Source organism: Centruroides vittatus, unplaced genomic scaffold (genome assembly GCF_030686945.1).
Source record: "Centruroides vittatus isolate TY-2023 unplaced genomic scaffold, ASM3068694v2 contig_453, whole genome shotgun sequence".
Lineage (NCBI taxonomy): Eukaryota > Metazoa > Arthropoda > Arachnida > Scorpiones > Buthidae > Centruroides > Centruroides vittatus.
Genome location: NW_027122249.1, coordinates 295,506 through 322,020, shown reverse-complemented (window position 1 = coordinate 322,020; position 26,515 = coordinate 295,506). Strand labels below are relative to the sequence as shown.

At 29.4% G+C, this 26,515-nt stretch overlaps 1 protein-coding gene across 1 annotated transcript in view; it reads right to left on the bottom strand.

The window, feature by feature from the left end:
- Window positions 1–26,515, bottom strand: part of vap (RAS p21 protein activator vap) — a 102,694-nt gene that overhangs the window by 27,846 nt on the left and 48,333 nt on the right. The window contains 6 exon segments of the mRNA XM_067272789.1: window positions 7,451–7,610; window positions 7,678–7,850; window positions 14,129–14,205; window positions 16,007–16,242; window positions 22,202–22,289; window positions 22,422–22,495. Coding sequence (XP_067128890.1) covers window positions 7,451–7,610; window positions 7,678–7,850; window positions 14,129–14,205; window positions 16,007–16,242; window positions 22,202–22,289; window positions 22,422–22,495 — 808 coding nt within the window.

Sequence of the window (26,515 nt, the reverse complement as noted above, 5' to 3'; positions counted from 1 at the left end):
CGGTATATCAATGCCGCCATAGCAGCTCTCATCAGAAGGGCGATACTGCTTCCATCATCGCAGGACCTAACAAACGCTGAATTGGAAATCATACGAACGGCAGTACATCGCGCTGGGTTTACAGGCGCCAAATTTACGCATGTACTGCGTAGAGTGAACGACTCCATCTACCCGTTCACCACGCTACACAACAAAAAAGAAATGGCAATAGTACCGTCAACATTACCGTATCTAGGAGCACAGTCCATACTCATTAGCCGTATATTCCGGCGGTACGGCTTTGTGCTCCCCTTATCCCCTCTACCCAGCCTACGCAGGAGCATATGCAACCACCGAGACATAATCAGCGCATTAGAAAAATCGGGGGGGTCTACGCAGTGCCACTAGAAAATCCAACAGGAGCAATAGAGAAATATATAGGGGCAACAACAAGAATGTTCGCCTGCCGTATTGCGGAACACCAGGACGATATAAATAAAGGAAGACAAACAACAGAGCTGACCAGAAAAGTTCTACAACATGGTTACACTCCGCTGTGGTCGGAAACAGCGCTCCTAAAAAGCTGCAACAATAGAAAAATTACATTCATCTGGGAAGCGATCCTCACAATAACATCAGATGCATGCAACGTCCCCACCCTGGACTTGCCCGAAATTTGGGTCACTCTTTACAAGAGCCTAAACATCCAAACACGCCGACAGTCGCACATTTAGCGCGTGTGCTTTTCAGCGCATGCGCCATCAGTCGCGCCGATTTAAAATCTCCTTCGAATCGGCGAAGTTACCAGACGCTAAAGGAATATATTATTTTTAAAAATTCGCCAACGAAAAATTTTCCGTTATCGGTTTGGAACGTTCGGCACGTGCCACTTTCAAATTTGTTCTTTCCTTATTTGCCTGAAGACGACGAACGTAATTTCGTCGAAACTGCTTGCAGTAAAAAGAAGAATTTACGTTAACGCTGAACTCAGTGCTATTTATCAGAAGTATAATTAGGCTGATTGCAGCCACTAATTTTTTTCTATACTTTTTCACCTCTTCAATACAAGTTTATCCCTAAACAATGCATGTTATATGTAAAAAGAGAACAACATGGTTTCCAATGCTTTATACAGTCGACTCCGCATAAGTCGACACCCCAAGGGGAAGTGAAAATGTGTCAAGTTATCCAATGTGATGACTAAAGCGAAGTTGGAAAGGAAAAAACCACAAAACTACAATTAATAAAATATAGTAGTGCATTATACAGTAGTATAGGCTTACAATACATTGTGTCCTCCATTTACAATTACTCTGTAGATGAAAAACTGAAAAATTCGTTTTGTGTTGTTTGTTTTGAGCACTTAACTGTCTCGACTTTCTTTTTCAACGATCATGAACGCCTTGAAAACATCATCGTCGCAATTGTCGGCAAGTAACATCTAAGGATTCTTAATGCCTCTGGCATGAGAAAATGCAAAATTGGATTCTGATGTGACTTTGATGTATATTGTATATTTTCTTTTTGTTTATCTGTTATTATTTTATACATAAAAATACATAAAATGTTACGGCATTTTTGTTAATATGTATATATATATTAATGAATAAGTCGACTCCCCCTCCTGTAAAAAAATGAGTTCGCACCACACGTGCGGAGTGAATTCATTTTTTTGGGAGGAGGTGACGACTTATTGGATGTGGGACAGCAAAAGTATGTCGACTTATCCAGTGGTGACGAGTTAAACGGTGTCGAGTAAACTGAAGTTTTTTGACATTAATGCTTATGTAAGTTAGCCAGGACCACAGAAAGCTGACTACTTAACCGATGGTGTCGAGTTATCCAGGTGTCAACTTATGTGGACTTTACAGAAAAAGTTATAAAATACAGTCAAGCTATTACATCAGTTAACACTCTTGACAATATCTTATTTCACTTCATTCAATTTTTCATTTCACTCAAATTTTAACAAGGGGTCATAGAAATGTAAAAATGAAATAGAAAGATCCTATATCAAACATCACAAAGCCCTATATATATATATATATATATATATATATATATAGAAACATCATAAAATGATCATCTAAATAATTGAGCCAAAGAATGTTTTTTCAATAAAAAAACTTCATGTGACTAAAAATTAAAAATATTAAGTTCAGTATTGGCATATTTTAAAACCTCTTAATTTCGAAATTATCATCAATCACTAAATCTAAAATTTAAAAAATTAATAAAGAATTAAATTAATTTTATATATTTGTAAAAAAATTTATAAATAAAATGATATAAAATGAATAATCTAATAATATAAAAATAGAAACAAGTAATGTAGAATATAAAAATTTAAAACTTCAAATATTTTACTGTATACCATTTCCTTTTTTTTTGCTTCTACTAACAACTTTTTTAGGATGAAGTAAATTCCAAATAATTACCATTTTTAATTTCATTTAATTTTACCATATCACCTACCACTTCCCAAATTTTCCACAGAGTCTGAAAAACAACTAATACTTCTGCATCTTCAGCAATTCTGAAAAGAAGTTTGATAAAGCAAACAGTGTTAAATGCAATCAAAGTTTTAATTTGTCTTTTCAGTTTTGTTAAGATCATTTAGGCAGGTTATTTGATAAGGTGAAGTTACTTCAATGCCTCTGTATGATCATTCTCAACCTCAACATATTTCACGAAGTATCTAATATATATATATATAATATGAAAAGATTTTTTTTGTTTATAATAATAATAAATATAGTTAAAACAATTTTTAAAAAATTAGTTATTTAGAAAAACATTTAGCAATTTTATTAACAAAAAAAAATTGAAGGAATTTATGATAAAATTTTAATTAAAAAATTAAATTCTAATTAATTAGAATTTAGAAATTCTTTTTTTAATTGAAGTTTTACTATGAGGATCAAGTTTCTTTCTAAAACTAATAGAAATATACCAATATCAAATTTAAATATACTATTGGTTCTGTTGTAAATTCTTTATCCAGATTAACTATTTATATTGATGAGAAGACAAATGAATTTTCTTTCATAACTGCTTAAGCTTTATCTAAAGTTAGCCTAAAATATACTTGAGAAAATGGAACAACTCAATCTCTTAGATAAAAAAATTTAATCAATTTTTTGTCATGTACAAGAGTAAATTTTAAAAATTCAAGATGAATGGGACGTGGGTTATTGAACCATTTACTTAAAAATATAGTAAAATATATTGTCCTAATAATAGGTTTTTTCAGATATTTTATACAAAAAAAAGTTAAAATAAAACTTTAATTTTTTTGTTAAGTGAAAAATAAAAAAATACAATACAATAGTATAGACATTAATTTTCATTATCTGTTTTATAAAGAAATTTGTATTTTATAATTTACAATATGTAATTAATAATTGTGACTTCAGAAATAAGCAAATTTATTACTAAAGTTTTTAGCTATGAAATGTTATTCTATTTATTGTACTGTATATTCTACAATATGTTATATTTGTATTGAATTCAAAAATAGAACTCAAATAGGAATTAACATTTTTAAAAATCATTTGTCTGCATTCGAGTTCTATTCTTGAAATTCAAATATTTTATTCTCTACAAACAATACTACCAGAAGAGGACAGTTATATACTAATCAGAAGTACAGTGGGTGATCAGTTAATGAACACAATCCATTCCAAGACTTTGTTCGCTATCCGAATTGTTCGTTAACCAATTACCGATTTACTATAGGTTTTTATGAGAATATTTATTTTTTGGAGTTTACAGAACAAATCATATATAATTTCTTACTACGTTTATTTATATGTAATAATAAACACATATATACACAGTCTTTCATTTTTATTAGTGATGTTTTTTTGGTTGTAGGGGTGAAAGTATCAGTCTAATGTTGATTGCTTTTCTCTCTTCTTCAGGATTTTCAGAAGTAATTAATAGCATTGTAATTGTTGAAATCCCAAGCCTATTAATCTGAACTTGGTTTGGATGCCATTCTAAGATCATTGTTCTGACATCCTCCCACATCTTCAAAAAGATTTTTAATAGCAGATGTTGGCATTGATCCTTTTTCATCTTTTTCAGGAGAAAACACATCTCACTGAGTTTCTTTGTGTTCTTCATTTAAGAGTTCTTGAAGTTCTGTCGTCAGATCAGTTTCAGATTCCATTATGAGCTCTTCAATGTCATCTTTATTCACCTCCAATTTCAGATATCTAGCCATTGTCACAATTTCATCCATAATTTCAAGGACATCATCTCTCTCCCTGAATATAGAGACACAGCTTTTGTCAAGCAGAATTCAACTGTTGTTGAGTGACTTCTGACCATGCCTTTTGAATAAGCTGTATAGCTTCAAGAATATCAAATTTTTCTTTTCAAAATGTTTAGTATCATTGAAAAGAACTGGCATGCTTCGAAACACCAATAAAACAGTGCTCGAATGTACAATTTCTTGAAACCTGCAATAACCTCTTGATCCAATCATTGAATCAACAAAGTAGTATTCAGAGGTAGAAACTGAACTGTCAGCCAGAGAAAGTCTTCCAGTAAATTATCTTCAAGGTCTTTTGGGTGTCCTGGTGCATTGTCCAATAGCAACAGTGCTTTTAATGGCAATTCATTGGTCTGAAGGTAATCCTTGATGCTTGAAGTACAAACTTCAAACAGCCATTCTTTGAAAAGAGCCTGCATGACCCATGCCCTTTTATTCGATCTCCACATCACTGGCAGTTTTTCTTTAATTATAGAATTTATTTTTTGTGAATGCTCTAGAGTTCTTAGAGTGATACACAAGAAGCAGGATAAGCTTCACATCACCACTAGCATTAGCTCCCAAAAGTAACAGTCAGTCTTTCATAGGTTTATGCCAAGGAATATTTTTCTCTTATTTCATAATGTAGATATGGTTCGGCATGCACTTCCAAAATAAGCCAGTTCATCACAATTGAAAATTTGTTCTGGACAATATCCTTCTTTTTTAACACTTACCGTGCTGGTCCAGTTGACCTAGTTCCTTACCTGCGTGCTGACTGATTTAAGCAATTTTACAGTATTTTCTATTGAAAATAAAAAACGATTGACTAAAGCTAGGTAAAAAGTAAAAACAGTGATATTGGAAACATTCATCTGTACGATACTCAATTTTGGTGTGTGTGAGCTTTATTTTTATGTATTATGCTTTAATGTTATTTGGACTTGTTTTAGAGATAAAGATACAATGAAAAAAATTAAAAACTGCAATATAGCTTTAAAATTTGTATTTTTATGTATAAAATATATAGTACATTGATGAATTTATTCATAATAATGGTGAACTGTATCAATATTATTAGTACACTTTTTTCTGACTAGCTGTTTTTCACAATTGAGTCTGTTTGGCAAATGTACAGTACATGAAATGGCATCAGCACTATCAGAAATATAGGAATTCAACTTTTGCATTGATAATATCTGAAAAGTATATAAATTATGTAATATCACATGAACTATACAGGCTTAAAATAATAAAGTTATGTGGCTTATTTATATTTTTTCGATCTCAGTTAGGCCTAATTCATAATCACATTTTCGTCAGATAAATCAATAGAATCGGCACTATATTTGTTGATATTTTATTAATGAATTCAAACAATTATTAGTTAGTATGTTAATGTGCCATATCTAAACTTAACTCATATATAAAACATAAAATGATTTGATATTCACTTACAAAATATGGCAAAGAAACTCCGAATCAGACGACGATCATGATTGGACAAAATCGCTTATATTTCAAATTTCTGAATAAATATTGCACACTATTTATTAACAGACACACTAAAATACAAAAAAAAACCAAATTTTCATTGCTGAAAACATATGTTTTAAAGCTAGAAATTACAGGATATGTAGAGAAACGTAATATTACGTTTTTCATTTTTTGCAAAAGAATGCAGAAAATGTAATATGTTACTAGCACAGTAAGTGTTAATGAATTCTTCAAATTTGAGACAGAACTTCTCAGCTTCTTCTTTATCTGCACTAGCAGACTCACCATGAATTACCACATGTTAAATGCCAGTTCTTCTAAACTTTGCAAACCATCCAGTGGTAGCTTCTCTCCCCTCGTGACAAATGTGGAGTTTGTTTCTTCAGTTCTTCAAAAATTTCTCTAGCTTTCTCTTGAATGATAGTCATACTAGCTACATCTCTTTTCATTTCCCTTTCTTTTATCCAAATTAGAAACAACCTCTCCATTTTTTCATGGATAGCAAATCTTTGTTTTTCAGATGTGATTTTCATTACTCCTTTAGCTCCTTCAGTCTTCTTGATTATATCTTTATTAGCTAAGATTGTGCCTATTGTAGACCTGTTCAAGCCATACTGCCTAGCAACATCAGACATCTGCACACTCTACTTTGGCTATTATCTCTTGCTCGGTTTCTACGGTGAGCACAGTTCTTAACACCACTCTTTTTAGGCTCCATAATATTATCAATCTCTTTTTGAAATAAAAAGTTCAGAAAAGCCCTCAAAAATTCAGAGAACAGAAATCAACTAGCGCACAAAAGAATTATGTAAATGCAAGGCCCGAATGTAATTCAAAATTTTGGTGCTAAAATGTTAAGGAATACCCAATAGGGCAGTTAAACTCTCACCTTTAGAAAATAAAAACAGATGCAAAACTTAATGAGTGCTCGACAGTCTTGCAAAGACTATAAAAAAATTATTTGGCAGAAAACTAAACAAAAAGCTGGAATTACAATGGAGAGTTTCAAAGTTAGGGGAACACTATCTGATCGGTATTGGGTTGAGTGTCAATGTTGATGTCTCCCGTGCTCCAAAAGGCTTCGAACTGTTACCTGAAGATAGGGGAAAAATCAATCAGTATTCGTTATTTTTTGTTGCTTCTTTTTATGCTTGTTCAGTGAGGTGTTCGTTGTCCTATCATAAAAAATCTTTCGCAAAAGTGTTCATTATCCAATTTGTTCGTTAACCGGTCACCCACTGTACTTGCAAAATAATTTTATGTAACACCAACAGACATTGGTGTATATGTTATCTTCCTCTAAATTAGCATGTACAGGTATTTAAGTTTTATTGTTTCTTTGTAGTTTCCATGAAAGCATTTCTTTATGCTGTTGAAATCTAGAGAACAATGGCAAATATAAGTTCTCATTACGTATCATTTTTCTTCACAAAATACTAATTTTATGTTGATATAAAGCACATTGTACTGTACATCAATTCATAAAAATTAGCTTAAATCTTTATTTTGTAAATTCTGAAAAATCAGCAATCTTATTTTACATTTTAAAACTTAAAAAAAATCTATATAATCCACAATTAACTATAAATAAATTAGATTTAAAGTAAATTACTCTGAGATAAAAATAATTCAATAACTAACTTAATTTTTTTTTAATAAAACAAGATTGTTTTTCCTTTTTTTTTTTCATAAAAATACTATTAAAACTATATGTACCTTCTCTTTGAATTTCTCTATCATTCATAGCCTTTAGTAACATTGCCTCTTTCCTTTCAAATCTAAATATACGAAGAATTGCATTAGCTAAGGGTGTTCTATCTCTATGACAAAGATCTGCTAAAACACTAACAACTTCAAGTTCTTCTTCCATTATAAGCTACAAAATACAGAAATATATTCTTATATTTATATAGAAAGTTAATTATTATAATTAATTCTTTTACCTCTTTCAAAGCATTATATTCAACCAGAGGCATAATGACTTCATGCACATATCGAATTCGCACTCTTAACGAACCCCAATCTTCTCTAATTGGAGGTGTAAGGCCACCAAGTGGAAACCAATCCTCAATTTCTTCTCCACTGATTAAATTTTCTAATTCAAGTGTTAAATCAGCTGCAAATTTAAACTTCTATTAATAATTTCTGTGTTACATAAATTAGATATTTGAGTAAAAAAAAATAATTCAGTTTGTTAACAGCAAAAATATATTTTTATTAATACTGTATTTACTTAAAAGTTTTGTATTTTAAAATGATTTCTACAAAATAATACTTTAAAAATGTATAATTTTGTTTGCATTGAAATGATTATTTTATCCACTTTAATTTTTAGTCTGTATTCAATCATTATATATATATGAATATAAACATCTATAAACTTGATTTTTAGATTAATGCCAAATAATTAATATAACCTGATTGTATTCTAGTAATGTAACTAATTACTAATTAAATGTCAAGTAATTTGTTCTAAAAGGTAGGCATTAGGTGCCATCTCTTTGATAAATTTAATATAGTTATAATTAAATTAATATTTTAATAATTTTAGAACCCAAGGCCTTTTCAAAGTAGGAAGGCCTTGGGCACTATGGTTGTCCCAAGTTGGCACTGAGTAATCAGTATGATTATACCCATATATATAATACACACACTAAACATCCCAAAGCATGATACATAGATACTCAACCAAATGATCATTTTAATCAATTGGGTTATAAATCTGCTATTTTTAATAATTAGATACTAAGTAATTTGGTACTATAAATTAAAGTGATCATTTGGTTGAGTATGGTTATACCTAGATTAATAGTTCTGGAAATGAAAATTGAATGGAAGTCTGGGTAGTGTAACTGACAATGCATCCACATGGCATATGAGAGTTGCAAGTTCAAGTCCCATTTCAGATCAGTTCTTTTCTTCCAGAACCTTCTAAATTAATTATTAGAACATTTAATTTAATTATAATTATTAAATTTATCAAGAGATGGTACATAACACCAATCTCTAGGCCAAATTACTTGACATTTAATTAATAATTAATTGTTATGTTAGAAATATAAAATCTATGACATATACATAATCTAACTATCAAATTACTACAGTAATAAATAATTATTAGGCAAAACAGATTCCAACTGCCAACTTTTGTAAAGCTATCTAAAAGCCAAAAAAATCTGATACAAAACCAATCTGTACTAGTTCAAGTTTCAGGAACTAACAGTTTCAATGTTATCAAAATTATTGTCAATACTGGAAATATTCTAAACTTATTTGTAATTGTCTACTTGGCCAAAAAATTCCAAATTAACAATAGTTTGAATAACTTACCTATTTTAATTTATATAAAATTTTATATAACTCTATACTATAGAAAATGATTTTTAATGTGAGCAATAGAAGATCTTATAAATAATAATTATTTTACATTTTAATATATGCATACTTACATTTAAATAAAATTATATATTTTTTTTATAATTGATAATGTCCTTTTGAATTATAAAAGTTGTATTTTCACTCAATCATTCATTAAAATCAAAAGAAATCAGTTGTTACCAAAGCTATCAATTTTACATTTCACTATTCTAAATTTTTAGTTTAGTTTAAGAAAATTCTATAAACAAAAAAAAAATTGAAAAGTCAAGTTTTCCTTTTTATCAACAATAAAAATATATATATATATTATTTCTCTTGTCCTGATTTTTGAACTATCTCAAAATTTAGATTTCTCTTATATAAAGAATTTGGTTGATATGCGAAATTAAAAAAAGTTAAAACTAGTTAAATTACACGTAATTGTATAAATATAAAATTGCAACGTTTTAACAAAATTACATGTTTACGTTATTCATCTGTTCGCTCCAGTTGCCAGTCCACAGTTTCACAAACACGGAGACGACCTTTCTTTATGTGAAAATGGCAATAGCACCAGAGGACGTTTTTACCATATTTACATTTTATTGTGGAGGCAGTAGCCTCTAAAGAAAGGTCATCTCCGTGTTTGTGAAATTGTGGACTGTCAACTGGAGCAAACGATGGATGAATAACGTAAACAAGTAATTTTGTTAAAACGTTGCAATTTTATATTTATACAATTACGTGTAATTTAATTAAATGTAATTTCTAAATCAATGGTCAACTTCGACGGGATATTTAAATTTGTAGAACAGAATTCCGTTATGCCTGAGGAAGAACCCAACGAGGTTCAAAAATGTTTGCGATTTACAGAGAGAGAGAGAAGCACACCAGTCAAAAGGCACTTCAGTTGTTCAATTTAATTTAGTTTCACTCTGGTGTTTTTTCCTTTATACTTTAAATATAATACTGTCAGCCATGTTTTATATTTATTATTTTTACTGGAAAGTTAAAACTAGTTTTATAGTTCAATACTATTATGGAGTTCAAGGTCACTAGCTATTTTGGAATTGACAACTCAGCATGGTGTTTATTGGCAGTTGAAAACAAAACAGCTGACATCTCAGACCCATTACCCACTTGCCAAGGTTCCTGAAAAGTCAAATTATTGTAGTGTTTGAACCACTGTAAAAACAGACATGATTTTAAATCTTATTTTTACTGATATCAATATTGCTCAGTTTTTGGTTGTAATCCAGAATTAATCAAATCCTTTGTGTTAACCAAATCCTGTGTTAGATTAATTGCAACAATCTCATACAGGGTGTATCAGAATGGCGTTTTAAAAATTTGGGGGTGTGTAGAGGATGAAATTTTGAACATTTTGATATAAGGAACCCATAGCCAGAAATGTGATATAAAGTTTCTACAGCGGTAGGAAGTGCTTGACTGCCCTTCACTTTGGTAGCTACCCTTCCGTCTTGTTATTGTTCTTGACTTCTTCCTCTGGGGTTATGTAATGTCCTTTGTGTATGCAACACCTGTAGGAACAGTTCATGAGCTTACAGAGCACATCTTTAGAGCATTTAATACCATCAGAGGGGAGCGTGGCATCTTACAGAGAGTCAAACAAAACATGTCGTTGCACATGATGTAACGAAGTTGGTGGTCGTCACATTGAACATTTACTCTAAAGTAGTGCAGTCACTGATTCGATGTAGTTTGATTGTACTCTACTGTTTTGTCAATAAAACTTGTCATAAACACTATTCTGCAGTTTCATTCAGTATACCGACTGCAAAGTGCTGTAGAAACTTTATATCACATTTCCGGCTATGGGTTCCTTATATTAAAAACGTTCAAAATTTCATCCTCTACAATCCCCAAATTTTTGAAACGTCATTCTGATACATCCTGTATAGGTGGCAAGAGTTTTGATTAACATACCTTTAAATTTATGCAAAAACATGCAAATCTCAAGGAATGTTTTCTGACTGAGAGAAAGTAAGTCATGAACATGACAATGTCATTTCTCCCATGCAATTGCAATTCAAGAGCTTGATACCCAGCCAGTTACTTTGCTGCCAGCATTAAAAATGGGTGTATTACAAGCTTTTAATTGTTCTAATGTAATTACAAATTACATACTTGTAAATTTTAAACCCATTGATCAAAGCTTGCTTGTTTGCTGAGGTCTAGAGTGTCATTTTGCTTGTTATTGCAAAGTTCATGCTGATATTTGAACAGTGTTAGTTTTTCTTAATTCTTGATTACATTTTCTCTAGCAACAGTAACTAATGTAGGTATAAGCATTTATTAAACATTTACTTTACTCTTTTAGGAAAAATAAAAATGAATGTACAGTCCACATAATTGAATTTATTAATATAGTAATCAATATGGACAAATTGCAATTTTTGCCATTGATTATTACATTTGATTGTGTTAATGTTATCATATCAAAATTGCATCAACTAATTAATTCCTCAATCAAAGGATACATGTAATTACAGAAATGAAAATATTACAATACATAAGTTTCCAACAGATTAAAATTAAAAAACAAAAATGGAGATCATCATTTAGAAAACAATACAACATTGGGGATGGTGTTTTCAGAACATTTTGCGAAGATTTTTAACTATGTAAATATAACTATTTGAAATTTATTTTTATGAATTTTCTTATTAACTTATCAATACACAGATGAAATACTTGAAGCCTAACATAATTCCTAAACAAAAGATATCACTCAGAAGAAAAAATTTACTTAACTCTTTCTTGACCGGGGTACTGATCTGTCATACCCCTAATTGTTAAGCAAATAGTCTAGTGTGCCAAGTCATCTATACCCTGTTAAAAATTGATTTTTATAAAATTTATCGACAACAGATGTCAGCACATAACGGCATCGTCTTGTCCATAGTCTGTTTCACATATTTTTGTCCAGGTGGTGTTTTGTTGACTTAAAAAATTCTAATTAATGCTTTTTTCTTAATTTTTCATTTCCTGATAATTTTTTTATTTCATTTTTAGCATATTTATGCAATAATATTACTATAATAAGTTCATGCTATAACAAGTTTATTCGGCTATAATATGTCAACACATTATAAATATTCAAGTTATGACCTTCAGTTCTGATATTTTCAATAAAAATAAAAAATATATAAAATATCAGCAAATGTTACATGTATTGCTACTGGTATTCATATGTTTATTACAAAAATATATAATCTAGTTTGATATGAAGTGAATAAAATATATTAGTTCATTATATTAGTTGATAGCAGAATAAAGTTTTGATTTCAAACAAATGTCTTATATAATATGTGATAATTTCACAACGAATAAACATACATGCATAAGTGTTATATCGAATTGTACAAAACAATATTCTACGTCTTTCTGGCTCAGTGCCAGCAAAAAACTAGGTAACTAGACAATGTTAATTTTGACAAAAAGTTACAAATTATCAAGTTTAAATGTCAGTTCTGATCTATATTATTTTTTTTCTTATAAATTTTTCTAGTAAAATGTATTGAAAAATATTGTATTTCAAACTAAAGATATTAATAAATGTATGTGATTTTTTCTATGAATATAATGATAATTTGATTTTTGGTGAATTTTTAAAATAATATTGCCTGAGTGACCTTGACTGACCTATATTGCCCTTGGCCGTTTTAGAAAATAAACGTAAACAAGGGGGCGTAGCAAACGGACAAGAAAGTTAATAAAGCAAAATGTAGTGTGGCTACAAATAAGCACAAACTTGTTTACAGATATTAAAACTGCAATATGTTTATATCTTTTGCTTTACAGTTAGTTTCTACTGTCCATTCATGCTCGTCTTTTCACAACTTCATTGAAATTTTGTCAAGATTAGAAACAAGCAAATTATATAGCAATCATCATCCAACAATTGTAAGTTTACTTCCATTTTCTACTGTTAATCCACATAATATTATGTGACCAACATTAAAAACCACTTCAGGTAATTTGAAACCAATTAAAAAAGGTATAATAGTTATTATATCACTTATGTCTAATTTTACATCCAATCTAAAACAAATACCTCGTAAACAATCAAGTAGTATTCAAACATGAAAACTTATACTACCCATATGCAGAACCATTTTGTAAAGCTAAGTGCTGATATCTATAGGGCTTTCTGACTGCAAAGCCATATTTTGGCTGCTGTCTAACTCTGTAGTAGTATGCCAACATCATGTGTTTTTAAACCATAATTCATAGCACATAACAGATAGGAAATGCATCAATTGAATAGAAATTTTGTAGAAAATTCTTTCCCAAATTAATATAAGTCATTTTAATATTTCTTAAAGGATTTGGTTATAAAATATAAAGTGACAAAAATCAAATAGTTAAGAAAACATTAGATCTTAAATTAGTCTGAATAATAGGAAGGATCATGCTTTTTAGTATTAAATAATTATAACTTATTTTAAAAAAATAAGCTTTAACATGAGGTTATAACAAATTTTTTTCCAAGAGAAAATTAGGCTTGTCTAAATGCACACTTTTCAGAAAACAAATATTCTATTCCTTACCTAGAATTTTACATACAGAAAAATTCCATTTAAAAATAAAACCAAATTTTTTTAATTTTGGAATGTTAAAGTTTTATTAATTTTTATTTTAAATTGATATTTGATAATGAAGAATTCTCATCATTATATCTGAATAATTCCTTAATTTCTAAAGTCTCTCTCATTTGAACTGTAAAAATATTTCATGATAGAAATTAATGAAAAATTTTAGAATATGCTTATAGTTAGTTTATCACTATAAATTCTAACAAAACATTGCATACAAAAATATAACTACTCTGTAATGTTATAGAACTCAGATTAATTTTGATATACGTATGAATTTTTAGAGAATGTAACATATCAAGAAATTAATATTTATATATAATTAAATTATAAATAAATTTACTGAATAGTAAAATATTACATATTGATTTATATCGAATAATATTTGTAATATCTTTTACTGTAAAAAAAAGTATACCTATTTCCATATCTTTAGATCGTTTTCCTTTATTATATAATGTTATAGTAAATGATTTGATATCTGATGGCAAATCTCTAAGAAAAAAAATAAAAATTTTTGTTAAAATCTTACAAATTTCACTAAAATATTTAAACATACAAAATATAAATAATAATGTATAATACTCGAAAATCAAAAAAGGCTTATTTTCTATAAACTATAATTTAAACTTACAATTTTGTAGCATTTTAAATGATCCATGCAAAAGTTGCTTTTATTGTGAGTTCTGTACAAGGGCCTTAAAGGTCAATTTTATGAATGCTAATAAGAAATTTATTCAAGTAAAACTAAAATTTAAGCCAAAAACTTTCTTGCTAGGAAAATTTTGTTTTAAATAAGAAATATTAATTAAACTAATTAAAACATTATGTTAAATTTAAAAACTTAAATTTAAAATTGTTTTATTATCTGTGGTTACTATCATCAATGAATAATTAAATTCAATGAATCATTATTTAGCAGTTGTATAAAGTGATCAACAGTAGCTATAATAAATGTTAGTTATAATACTGATGGCTGATAATCAACATTATAGTTTTAGAGATAAAAATCAATTTTTCTGTACATAATTTAAGTTGAACTTTTATTCTTGCCTATAAAGCTAAAACATATGAGTTCTATGTTCAAGTCTTATTTAATGAAAGGCCAGCATTCAGAGATTATAATTATAAGCTGTTCAGCTAATTTTGTTCAACATGGAAATGGATTTAATTATAGTAAATATAAAAAGTTTCAATAATTTAGATTGACATTAAAAAAATAATCCAAACAACCACCACATTACAATCAAGCTACTTTTCCACATTTATATTTAATTACTAAATTTTTCACCAGAGAGGCATTAGGCACCATCTCTTATTAAATTTAATAATTATAATTAAATTAATATTTATTAAATAATTTAGAATATTCTGATAGAAAAGAAAATCGGCCTGGAGTGGGACGCAAACCCACAACTCCCGCTTACTGTGCAGATGCATTGCCAGTTCCGTTACCCAAGCCTCCAGTCTGATCTCTTCCAGACATTTAAATATGGTGTAATCATTCTCGGTTAATTATGATGCAAATTGGGGACGCCTTCAGTACCCTTGTCCTATAAACTCTTACTCCCCGAAAGTGTCCAATCATATTTAAATGTCTGGAAGAGGAGATTAGACTGGAAGCTTGGGTAATGGAACTGGCAGTGCATCTACACAGTAAGCAGGAGTTGCGGGTTTGCGTCCCACTCCAGGCTGATTCTTTTCTACCAGAATATTCTAAATTATTTAATAAATATTAATTTAATTATTAAATTTAATAAGCACTGGCACCTAATACTTTACTCTAGTGACAAATTATTCAGTAATTAATTAAATATAATCGTAGAAAAGTAGCCCGATGTAATCCAGTGGTTGTTTGGGCTTTACAAATTTATCAGATTTCATGATTGTTTATTTAAAGAATAAGATACTGAAAAAGGAAATCAGGTCAAAAGCTTGTTTAATCTTCAAATTATTTAAGTTCAAAGAGTATTTCTTACACGGCAACAATCATTTTATTATTAAGAAACAAATTCAGAATGAATTATTATTAGGAGGACACTATTTTTAAAAAATTTTTTAAATATGTATTGAATGTAATATTCAATAAATATATTTCAATAAAAATTTCATAGTTACTTAAATGAAATATTAATAAAAATAACTCTTGTGACAATAAAAAAAAATTGTTTTTTAATTTTAAAAACCTTTTGAATAAAGTGAAAATTTTATATGATAAATTACACTATTAAAGTTATCACAAAAATAATATAATGTAATATCTCAATCTCAACCGTAACCCACACACAATGCTTACTCAAGTAAGAAATCCTCTTCCCAAATTGGATCTGGAGGACATTTTACTTGTGTCCTACATACTTTTACTTGATTCAAAGAAATTATGCAAAAAGGATGTGGAACTAGTCTAACAGGCAAACGATGTGCTTCTAACAATGTCAGATGTAAACTACGAACTTCAGTTACATTGTGACTAGGTCCTCGTCCACGAGGAAGTTGTGGAGCACAAAGTGGTTTAATTGCTTGAATCCATTCCTGTAAAATAAAAATTTAAATATTTTTAATTTATCAGATTAAAGCATTAATTTTTATATCAAATCAGTATATGCTATTTAAAAAAATAAAATTGTTTATTACTGTAATTTCATGTAGATAACCTGCTTTGTATAAACCAAACAAGTATATACACATAAAAAGTTGCTAGAATTGAAAGTGTCTTCACAAACCCACAGTAACATATGCTTACTCTTGGAAAAGAATCTTTGAAAACCTGAACACTTACAAATATTCCAATTTAGAAGATACAGTACCAAACCAAATATATGGAAAGTTTGAAACTGGAAGTGGACAAGATTTCTGGGATTTTCTGGGTACATAGTAAATATGTACTTAAAGTACAAAATGGAAATGGAAAAAACAAAATAACTATTTAACACACCATCTGCCAAACTGTCACAATGGAACTGGTGTTGCGTGAACATTATGGTAAAACTACAAAGTGGTCTTGCAATTCAAAACTAGTCAATTTTTTGTAATTCCAGATTTCTGGAAACTAGATATTTAATTTGGTACAGTATCATCTTAAACATTTCTTTTATTTCTGTTTCTTCCATTTTACTTCCATTTGCAATTCACTGATTATAATATAGTCATCAAATGACTATCACTTGCTTCGTAAATAACTAACGCTTCTCCCACACTGGGTTGTATAAACGAAAATTAAATACCTTCTAAAACCGATAACCAGCGTGAAATATTTTCAAAATGGCGAACGTTTTCGCTGCCCCTCCTGGGCTCTTCCTCAGGCCAATTCTTTTTGCTGGAACCAGATTCGATAATCGAATAGTTTAAATAAATGGAACGTGTTTTGTTTCTAAAAGTTTGAGTACGTGCAGCAACCGCATGCTGTTCTAAACATTTAAATTTCTTTTATTCTGTTGGGAAAACGATGCACGCATCTTATGATAATTACGTGTGACGTTTACCGATTTATGACCTTTCTTCCAATAAAAATTGCCAAGCAGTAGAGAGATTCATTTCTTCTTTGAAATTGATGCATGTTGTTGTGCGATCGGCTTTGTAAATTTCTCTCTTCCAAAGTTCTCAGATGTTCTTGATGTTGGGTGGTGTGGATCACTCTTGCCTCATTAAAAATCGGTGTTATGTCCGGGTTTGCTGCATACGTGGACAATGCCGTTGTGTATTTATGGCGGGTAATGTCGGATTTATGCTCCTTTATTCTAGTGCATAGTGGGCGTTTAGTGGACCCTATGTACAGTAATTGTTTCTGCCATCTGTCGTCCTGTAAAGGGATACTATATACTCCCGGAAGTCTATACGGGTTATGTGCATCTTTTCCGTTTCTCAATAGGCTGTATATGGAAGGGTTTCTCCGATAAGCGATTTTAATTCCCTTTTTCTTCGCAATTGCGTTGTATATTGTTTTAAGGTGTGGGTTGAAGGTGGGGTCCTTTCTGTGTTTTCTTCTCTGGCATCTTTTTTTCATTACGCTTTCTTGGTTCGTTTTACTGCTTGTATGGAGGTGCTGGTTATATAACTTTTTTACGTTGTTACTGTAACCGTGTTCTCTTGCTATTTTATTGATAAACGCTAATTCCTGTTGTAGAGCCTTGTTTGTGGACGAGTGTGTGTAGGCTCTTTCTACTAAAGCCCTAAATGCAGCTATTTTATAGGAGTAGGGGTCACAGGAGTTGAAGGGAATGTACAGTACAATGGTATAGTCGTGGGTTTTCTACAGACTCCAGTTTGTACTATCCTTTTTTCAATCCTTATTTTGATATCCAAGAAGTGGATTATTTCAGGACTATGCTGCTCCATTTCCAGTTGTAGGCCATAGGGGTTGTCGTTCATGGCCGTTTTAAACTGCTTTAGGTCCGGCATTGATTTTCAGAGGATAACGATGTCATCTATGTACCTTCCATATAAAATTATGTTTGAGAGAAAGGGTGACAGTGTTTTGGCTTCCAGTGCTCTAATTACCATTTCACATAGGTCCCCGGATAGCAGACTTCCCGTGGGTACGCCCCTCTCCTGTGCATAAGCATTTCCTTTGAATTGAAATACTGAACTATAACATGCCAAATGGGCCAACTCTAATACTTCATGGCGCAGACTGTCATCGTTTACTTTCTCCATGAGGAAATCTCTCAGTGCACAAAAACAAGGTTCGATTTTAATTGAGGGGTATAACGATCTAAAATCCCATACTGTGGCATAACCAGGTATGTCTATGCCTTTAAGCTTCTGTATCAATTCTTTCAGACTTGAGATATTGAACTGGTAGTCATTCAAATGTGTGAACAACATTATGCACCGATTTCTCCAGTTTGATAGTAGGAGCTCTTCCTTTGTCCACGATAGGTCTTAGCTCATGGCCTTGCTTATGCGTTTTGGCAAAAGCGAAAAGTTTAGGTACATCCGGAGCTTCCGTAATAATGTTTCTCATATTCAGCTTCTTGGCGAGTTTGGTGTTGGCAAACTGCTTAACTCTCGCTTGCATTTTATCCACCCAGTTTGTTTCCATCTCTGTGCATTGCGTTGCAGAGAGGTATTCATTTAATTCTCTCTCATATGTACCCCACTTCATTAAGACCATTATTCTGGCTTTATCTGCCCTAGTTACGACTATATCGTTAGATTTTATCCATTCGGAAACTTGGCTTAATTTATGTTTAAGCTGCAAGATATCCTTTGACTGTTTAGCTCCATTAATTCTTAAAGCAGATAGCCATCTGTAATATTCTTCTTGGTTGTGAGAAAGACCTCTTAAAAGGTTTTCTAGGTCTGGGATACAAGATTTGACAGTTTCCTTGGGGGTAGGTGTGATATAAATGCTGGGCCAAGTTTTAGAACATAACCTGTATAGACTTCCAGGAGTATATAGTATCCCTTTACAGGACGACAGATGGCAGAAACAATTACTGTACATAGGGTCCACTAAACGCCCACTATGCACTAGAATAAAGGAGCATAAATCCGACATTACCCGCCATAAATACACAACGGCATTGTCCACGTATGCAGCAAACCCGGACATAACACCGATTTTTAATGAGGCAAGAGTGATCCACACCACCCAACATCAAGAACATCTGAGAACTTTGGAAGAGAGAAATTTACAAAGCCGATCGCACAACAACATGCATCAATTTCAAAGAAGAAATGAATCTCTCTACTGCTTGGCAATTTTTATTGGAAGAAAGGTCATAAATCGGTAAACGTCACACGTAATTATCATAAGATGCGTGCATCGTTTTCCCAACAGAATAAAAGAAATTTAAATGTTTAGAACAGCATGCGGTTGCTGCACGTACTCAAACTTTTAGAAACAAAACACGTTCCATTTATTTAAACTATTCGATTATCGAATCTGGTTCCAGCAAAAAGAATTGGCCTGAGGAAGAGCCCAGGAGGGGCAGCGAAAACGTTCGCCATTTTGAAAATATTTCACGCTGGTTATCGGTTTTAGAAGGTACTTAATTTTTATCACTTGCTTCATTTTTGTTTTATTTATCATATAGTATTAATAAAATACATAACAGTAATATGCTAAAATAAATATAAGGAAATTAAATTCAATTATTATTATCCAAAGATTATCTCAAAGGTCAATTGTGCAACTCTAATTCACTGTAAAGAATTAATATATGATAAAGTCATATATTGAGGAATGATACTTCATGTCAACTAAATGATCTTAACTCTAATGACACTAGTGAGAGAAAGATAAACTTTTAAATTTCCTGTTTTTGCTTTATTGAAACAGAAATTGGTTGAAATAGTGGAGATATTACAAATATTAGAACAAAAGAACAATGTTTTTCCAAGCAAACACCTTGAAATGTAAAAAATTGCACCTAATACAAAATTATAACAATTTAGATTTTTCTTAGGAGTTTTTCTTTGGTAAAGATAAACTTGGCACTTTGAAACAGTACCTACCAGATTTTTATTATTGTTTCCTACACTTTGCTTTGAAACACCAAGCTTATCTTTACCAAAGTAAAACTCCTAGGAAAAAATTTGACTGTCATCTAAATTGTCATAATTTTGTACTTGGGGCAATTTCTTACATCTCAGATATTTTTGCTTGGATATCAATTATCTTTTGGCTAATGATTGTGTTATTACATCAAGATATAAAACCATGATATAGTTTGATTGGTGCTTGGCGATGGCCATCAACCAAATGCTTTCAATAGATTGTCAGTAAAATTGTTATAAAAAGTTTTAATTCACATAAATTTGAAATTTATTGTTCTGGATAATATTTTGAATAAAAAAAATCATTCATTTCAATGCAATTTTATCCTTATGAGAATAAATTAAGTGATAAAAGTAAAATAGCTCTATGGGGAACCCTCATAAACTTTGACCTGTTGACCCAGAAGTTTTGCCAGCACCTCACCGATAACGAATGGCTTAAGTTTAAAATCTGAGCTTTCTAGACCCAGTACTTTTTCTCTAGAAGTGTCTGCAGTGCCTGATGAAGAAAAATAAGAAAGTACAGCTTTGTTGGTAAATTTTACATTTTTTGATTTCTTAAATTTCAGTAACTCCTTTTTAGAAAAATCTGAAATTTTCCACACTAACTTAAGAAAACAATTATCTTTTGAATAAGGTATTCAGAATTATCATAATTGTTGGGGTAAAGAAATCAACCCCTGAAAATTGGTAATGCAGATTTCTGTATATATATGTATGTATGTATATATATACATAGCTAGTCAGTGACTTTTTCACTTAACATGGAATCACTGCCATGACTCAATCACAATTGATTTCAACAGATTGTTTCCTATCTCTAAATTCCCAATGATATAAGGGCAAGTGTTGAAGTCATCAAAAATCAGCATGCAAGTATAAGCAAAATTCTCTTTTTGGAGTGATAGGAAATTAACTGTAAATACATAACACTGCAAATTTGATATTAATCACTTAATTCCTTTAAGAATTAGATCCAATTGATTAATCTATAAATTATTTAAATTAAACTAACATAAGATAAAAGATAGCAATATAAAATGGTAGATACTGAATTATCTAAATCTAATAAGTTAGCTGATTCAAGAGAAAAATTCACATAAAAAAGGCATTAAAGAACTTAAAGCTTTTTTATGTGAATTTTTCTCTTGAATCAGTAAAATTGTTGGTGTGACATCAACTCTATGTTTTTAAGTTACTTAAATAAATTAGCTTATATATTTCAGTTGTTTATGCCTCTGCATAAACTGAAATTCTAAAAAAATTTCCATAAAAATGGTAACAAAACAATGAAAGAGAAATTAGGGTTAAAATGACAATATCATCATCTGATCAGTTTCCAAACAGCTGGAAAGGCAGAAAGTTGTTGCCAATTTTAAGAGAAAATAAGAAAATCCTTTTACTAATTTGCCTAAGAGATGATATGCTTTTTATGGATGACAGTTTTCACAATCTCACTTTCATCTAATGAATTAGTAGATATAATTTGAGAAAAAATTGTCAGAACAAAAAGTTTAATTTACAAAATTTAAGAAAACAATACAAAAATGTGTCTTACTTATTTTCCACACGTATGTATAACAGGATAAGTGAGAAGACATTTTTGTATTGTCTACGAATTTTCCTAAATTTACAAAATTTAGGAAAACTTACAAATTTAAGGTATAAGTTTATAAATTTTTGATTTTCAAATATAACAGCATTTGATGCAATAATCATTCATAAAATTTAAATTAATTCAGTTTTACTTTTGGATTTGCTTCAATACATTATAAACAATTGTTTTAACTCAAATTTTAACCAATTTTGCATTAATAAAAACTTTTTAGAAGCCTAGCCTTTCCACAAATCATTTGTTTATGATAAATTTTTTTTACTTCTGCATTTTTACTTATCTGGCATAAGACTTTATACAGAAACCATAATTTATTAATAAAAATTTAATTTAATTTAGTCATAAATTTTTAGTATTGTTCAGATTATTACTTACCTGTGCCAAATCAGGTGAACTGGCACATAAATAATATACAGTACTGATACAAGGTAATGCTCTTTCTACCAATTGAAAACAATTTGGTCTACAAAATAAAAATATAAATTTATGAGTATAATTAAGTCTTTAAATTAAACAACTCAGTGATATAAAATTTAAAAAATTTCAAATTAATTAAAAATTAGTTGATTAAAAAAAAACTTACAAAAAATCATACCTTTCAAATAGACTATCATGAACCATGTATAAATATGTGTAACTGAGTTCAATGAGACCCTTTGGTTTTGTTCTCTAAATAAAAATTAATAAAGTGCAAAAAAAAAAAATTCAATAATTGAATTAAAATGTTGAAAAGTTAAAAATAAACTTTTATGCAACTATTTTTAATATTATTTAAAATAAAATTTTATGTGAATTTATTATTTTACAATCAAAAAATGTTAAGTAGATTTGAAATGAAATCATTTGTGACAAAATTAACAAAAATATATTTATTTATTTAATTATGAAAATAAGTAAAATTTTAAAGTGAAAATATTAATTAAAATGAAGCCAAAATTTATTAAATTGAATACTTCTTTTGTAACTCAAAATATCTAAATATTTATATTAAAAATCCCAGTATGTCTTATCAAATGTAACTTTCTATTAAATGATAGAAAAACTAATCATTGTTACATTAAAATCAGATTTTTTCCCCTTATGTTATAGTAAATGAGAATATTAAAATCAAATCATTTTAAACTTACATTTTCTTACTCTTTTATTCATTGTATTGTTATATACACATGATAAATTTTATAAACAACAATTATAGTTGTACAGTGGAACTTTGCTTAACAAGCACCTTGCATAAGGAGCAAAATAAAATTGTAAAAAAAAAAATGACTCGCTTACTGAGCGACAAGAAGGGAAGTCCCAGATTATGCACATGCTCCATCGGTCTGTGTTTAGCACTCATTCCGCTAGCATCTTAGTGTCATTTATGATCACACATTTTTACAAACTTGTGTTCAGACATATTACATATAAACATCAACCATCATAGCCCATTATATAATAAACATGCCAAACGATAAGCCAAATTCTTTGGCTATGTAAAGGCTATAATTAAATATTAAATAATTTGACTGGAGATAGGTAGTTATGCTGCCATCTCGTATTAATGACTAATTCCAAATTAAATTTTAGAAATGTCTAAATTAAAAAATTTATTTATTTACAATTATTAAATTTAATACGAGGTGGCGGCATAACTGCCTACCTCTATTAGAAATTAATTAATTTGACTAGAGGTTGCAGCCAAAATTTTCATCTCTAAAATGTGAATGTCGATTGCCACCATCTTGTAAGCCGAGAATTTTGACAATGGCATTTGGAACATCGAGCATAATTCCAATGACCTTCCGAATGCCATTGTCAAACTTCTAAGCTTACAAGATGGCAGCAATCGACATTCACATTTTAGAGATGAAAACTTCGGCTGCAACCTTTAATATTTAATTATAGCCTTTACATAGCCCAAGAATTTGGCATATCTTTTGGAATGTTTATCGGACATATTTGTGATTTTTGTTTTCTGCAAATTGAATTCAAATTTCTGGTTGGTTCATTCTGGCTAGAAGAAAAGATGATTCGCACTCCTAAACAATGTATATTGTATAGTTTTCTTTGAATAAACGTTATACATAAAATATTTGAGTATTTTTCGGCATGGAACGCATTATTGTATTTAACATTAATTTATATGGAAAAAACTGTTTCGCATTATGAGTAAGATTCTGGAATAAATTATGCTTGTTAAGTGAGGTTCCAGTGTATATTGAAATGGTTCGATTAAAATGAATATAAGAGTTTATAATTTGAATTTTTTAGATTTGCTAGTGAACTAAGAAATTATCAATAATTAAATTCAGTTTTAAGTTGATAATAACCTTGCAATTTTTATGATGTATAACAGTTAATCAGCTAATTTGAACAAAACAAGAAACTTGTGCTAAACTGTTTTTTTTTTTTGCTATACATTCTTCTTTTAAATATATTCTAAGTAATCAAAAGATTTCCTCTAAAAGTTTAAATTACAATAGTTATTAAGTACTAATAAAAATTTCCCCAGCTTAAGAATACACAATACAAATCTGCAAACAAATTCATTCAAATTTTAAGAAGCTTTTTATAACATGATGTAATTTACAATTTTAAAGTGTTCACTAATAAAAATAACTGTTTTTGCAAAATTTAAAAAAATTCTTAACTGAAGTAACTTTAAAAATCTGTAGAACGACAAAACAATTGGATTCCAACTTTTGTATTTTATTTTTCCTGTTACTGAATAAAACTGAATTTAAAAAATGAATAAGAGAAAAAACTTAAGTGAAATTAAATATTTTAAATTAGAACAACAACAGTAACAGTTATATCTACAGGTGACATAGCATATAACTGTCATTGTTCTAGTCACATCTCATTTTTGCATGAAATTGAGTATGTTTCAGCTGTAACTAACCGAGTTAAAGCTGCATATACTTTTTAATCTTCTATTTAACTTCAGTTTTTACCTTAATCTAGATTCTAATTATTTTCAAAATAATTTTTTTCTTTTACAAAAATGATGACAACATGACAGTGAAAATGATTATAGTCATCAATAGATATCATTGATAAAAAATTTATGAAAATTTTAAAAAATATACTAGATGCACTAGTTTTACAAATAAATTTCAATTTCTGTTTGACCGTTAGTCATTAGTTTCAGTTTATATCTTTTCATCAAGTTTGATAGTCATTAAACATAAGTAGGAGCTAGTCATCATGTTATTACATTTTCAGTCAGAATACTTTGAATTTAGTTGTAGGACTCAAACTGCTTACCATGTGGGTATGTTGCCAGTAACAATACCAGAACCTCCATCCAATCTGTTGAAGGTTCAAGTCCCATTTAATTATTAATAGTAGCAGTAATATAGCCTGATCTAATCTTGCAATCATTCGGCTTTAATATAACTAATCAAGCTTATAGGTGTTTATATTTCTATTTTTTTTTACTTTGTTTTAATCCGAAATAAAATATTAATATAGAAAATTTTAAAAAATTCATAGAATTAAATACTTTTCTATTGTTGTATTCTTTCTATCACATTCACTATATTTTTACCCTTCAATAAATGGTAATTTTAAACCAAATGTCCCGCATACTCTATAGTTCTTCTACTCAAAGTATCTCCAGTTAGAAAATGTTAAACAAAAACTTATTCATATTACTCTAATATTCTGAATACTTATAAAAATATATCCTATATGTTCCAGAGTGAAAAAACATTCAGACAGAATATTAAAATATATTATTTAAGGAATCAATATCTTATTCAAATTATTTGAGAACTTAGTGTGTTATTTTATTATTTCAATTGGTGAATTTAATCTGCTATCAAAAAGACATCAATTGATTTTTTTCTACATTGGGAATTGATAAGCTTGTTGCTTTACTCTTTACCTGGGTGAATACATTTGTGACAAAGATTTTAAACTAAGTTTCCCTTAAAACTTTCAGATATATCATACATCATTACTATTTTTAATTTTTTTACACTTTACAGGTTTGAGATTTTTTTTTGCAGTTATATAAATATAATATTAAAAATTCATTTATTTATTTAATGTTGAGTGGAAGACTGAGTTATAGCAGAAAAGTATCATTAATCTGATGATCAAAAATGATTGTTTCAATTTCAAAAGAGTTACCTCCAATTCTCCAGATAGCATTTAGTCCTTATTTTCACTTATTTTATTCCTTTAATGTTTGTTTAACAACATACAGAGAAATCTTAGAACACTACAATCTAAGGAAGATATATAATTCTTAGGTCATATTTTTATCATTGGAAGGTGTCATGAAAGCAAGAATGGACAAAATTCATTTGTTAATTTGGACTTCTTACAAACACTTGATTTGCTTAATTCTGACAGCTTCTGAATGCTTCTTTTCTCATTAAATATAAATATATTTTTACTGACAAACAAATTGATTTTTTTATTGTTTGTATTGGAAGTTGAAAGCACTGATGAATTTTATGATGGTTGATCTTTCACAAAAATATGTTAAACAGAGGTTCAAATCAATCTCAATCATATGTTCAGAATGACAAAAAAACTCAATTTAATAAAAAAAATAATTAAAAAATATATAACAAAAGATGCTGGTTATGAAAAAGAAAAATTTTTTATTGAAATATGTTTCAATCTTTTCACAATATGTTGCAATACAATTACAAAGATTACTGATTTTAGATAATTTCACATTTAAAAAAAATT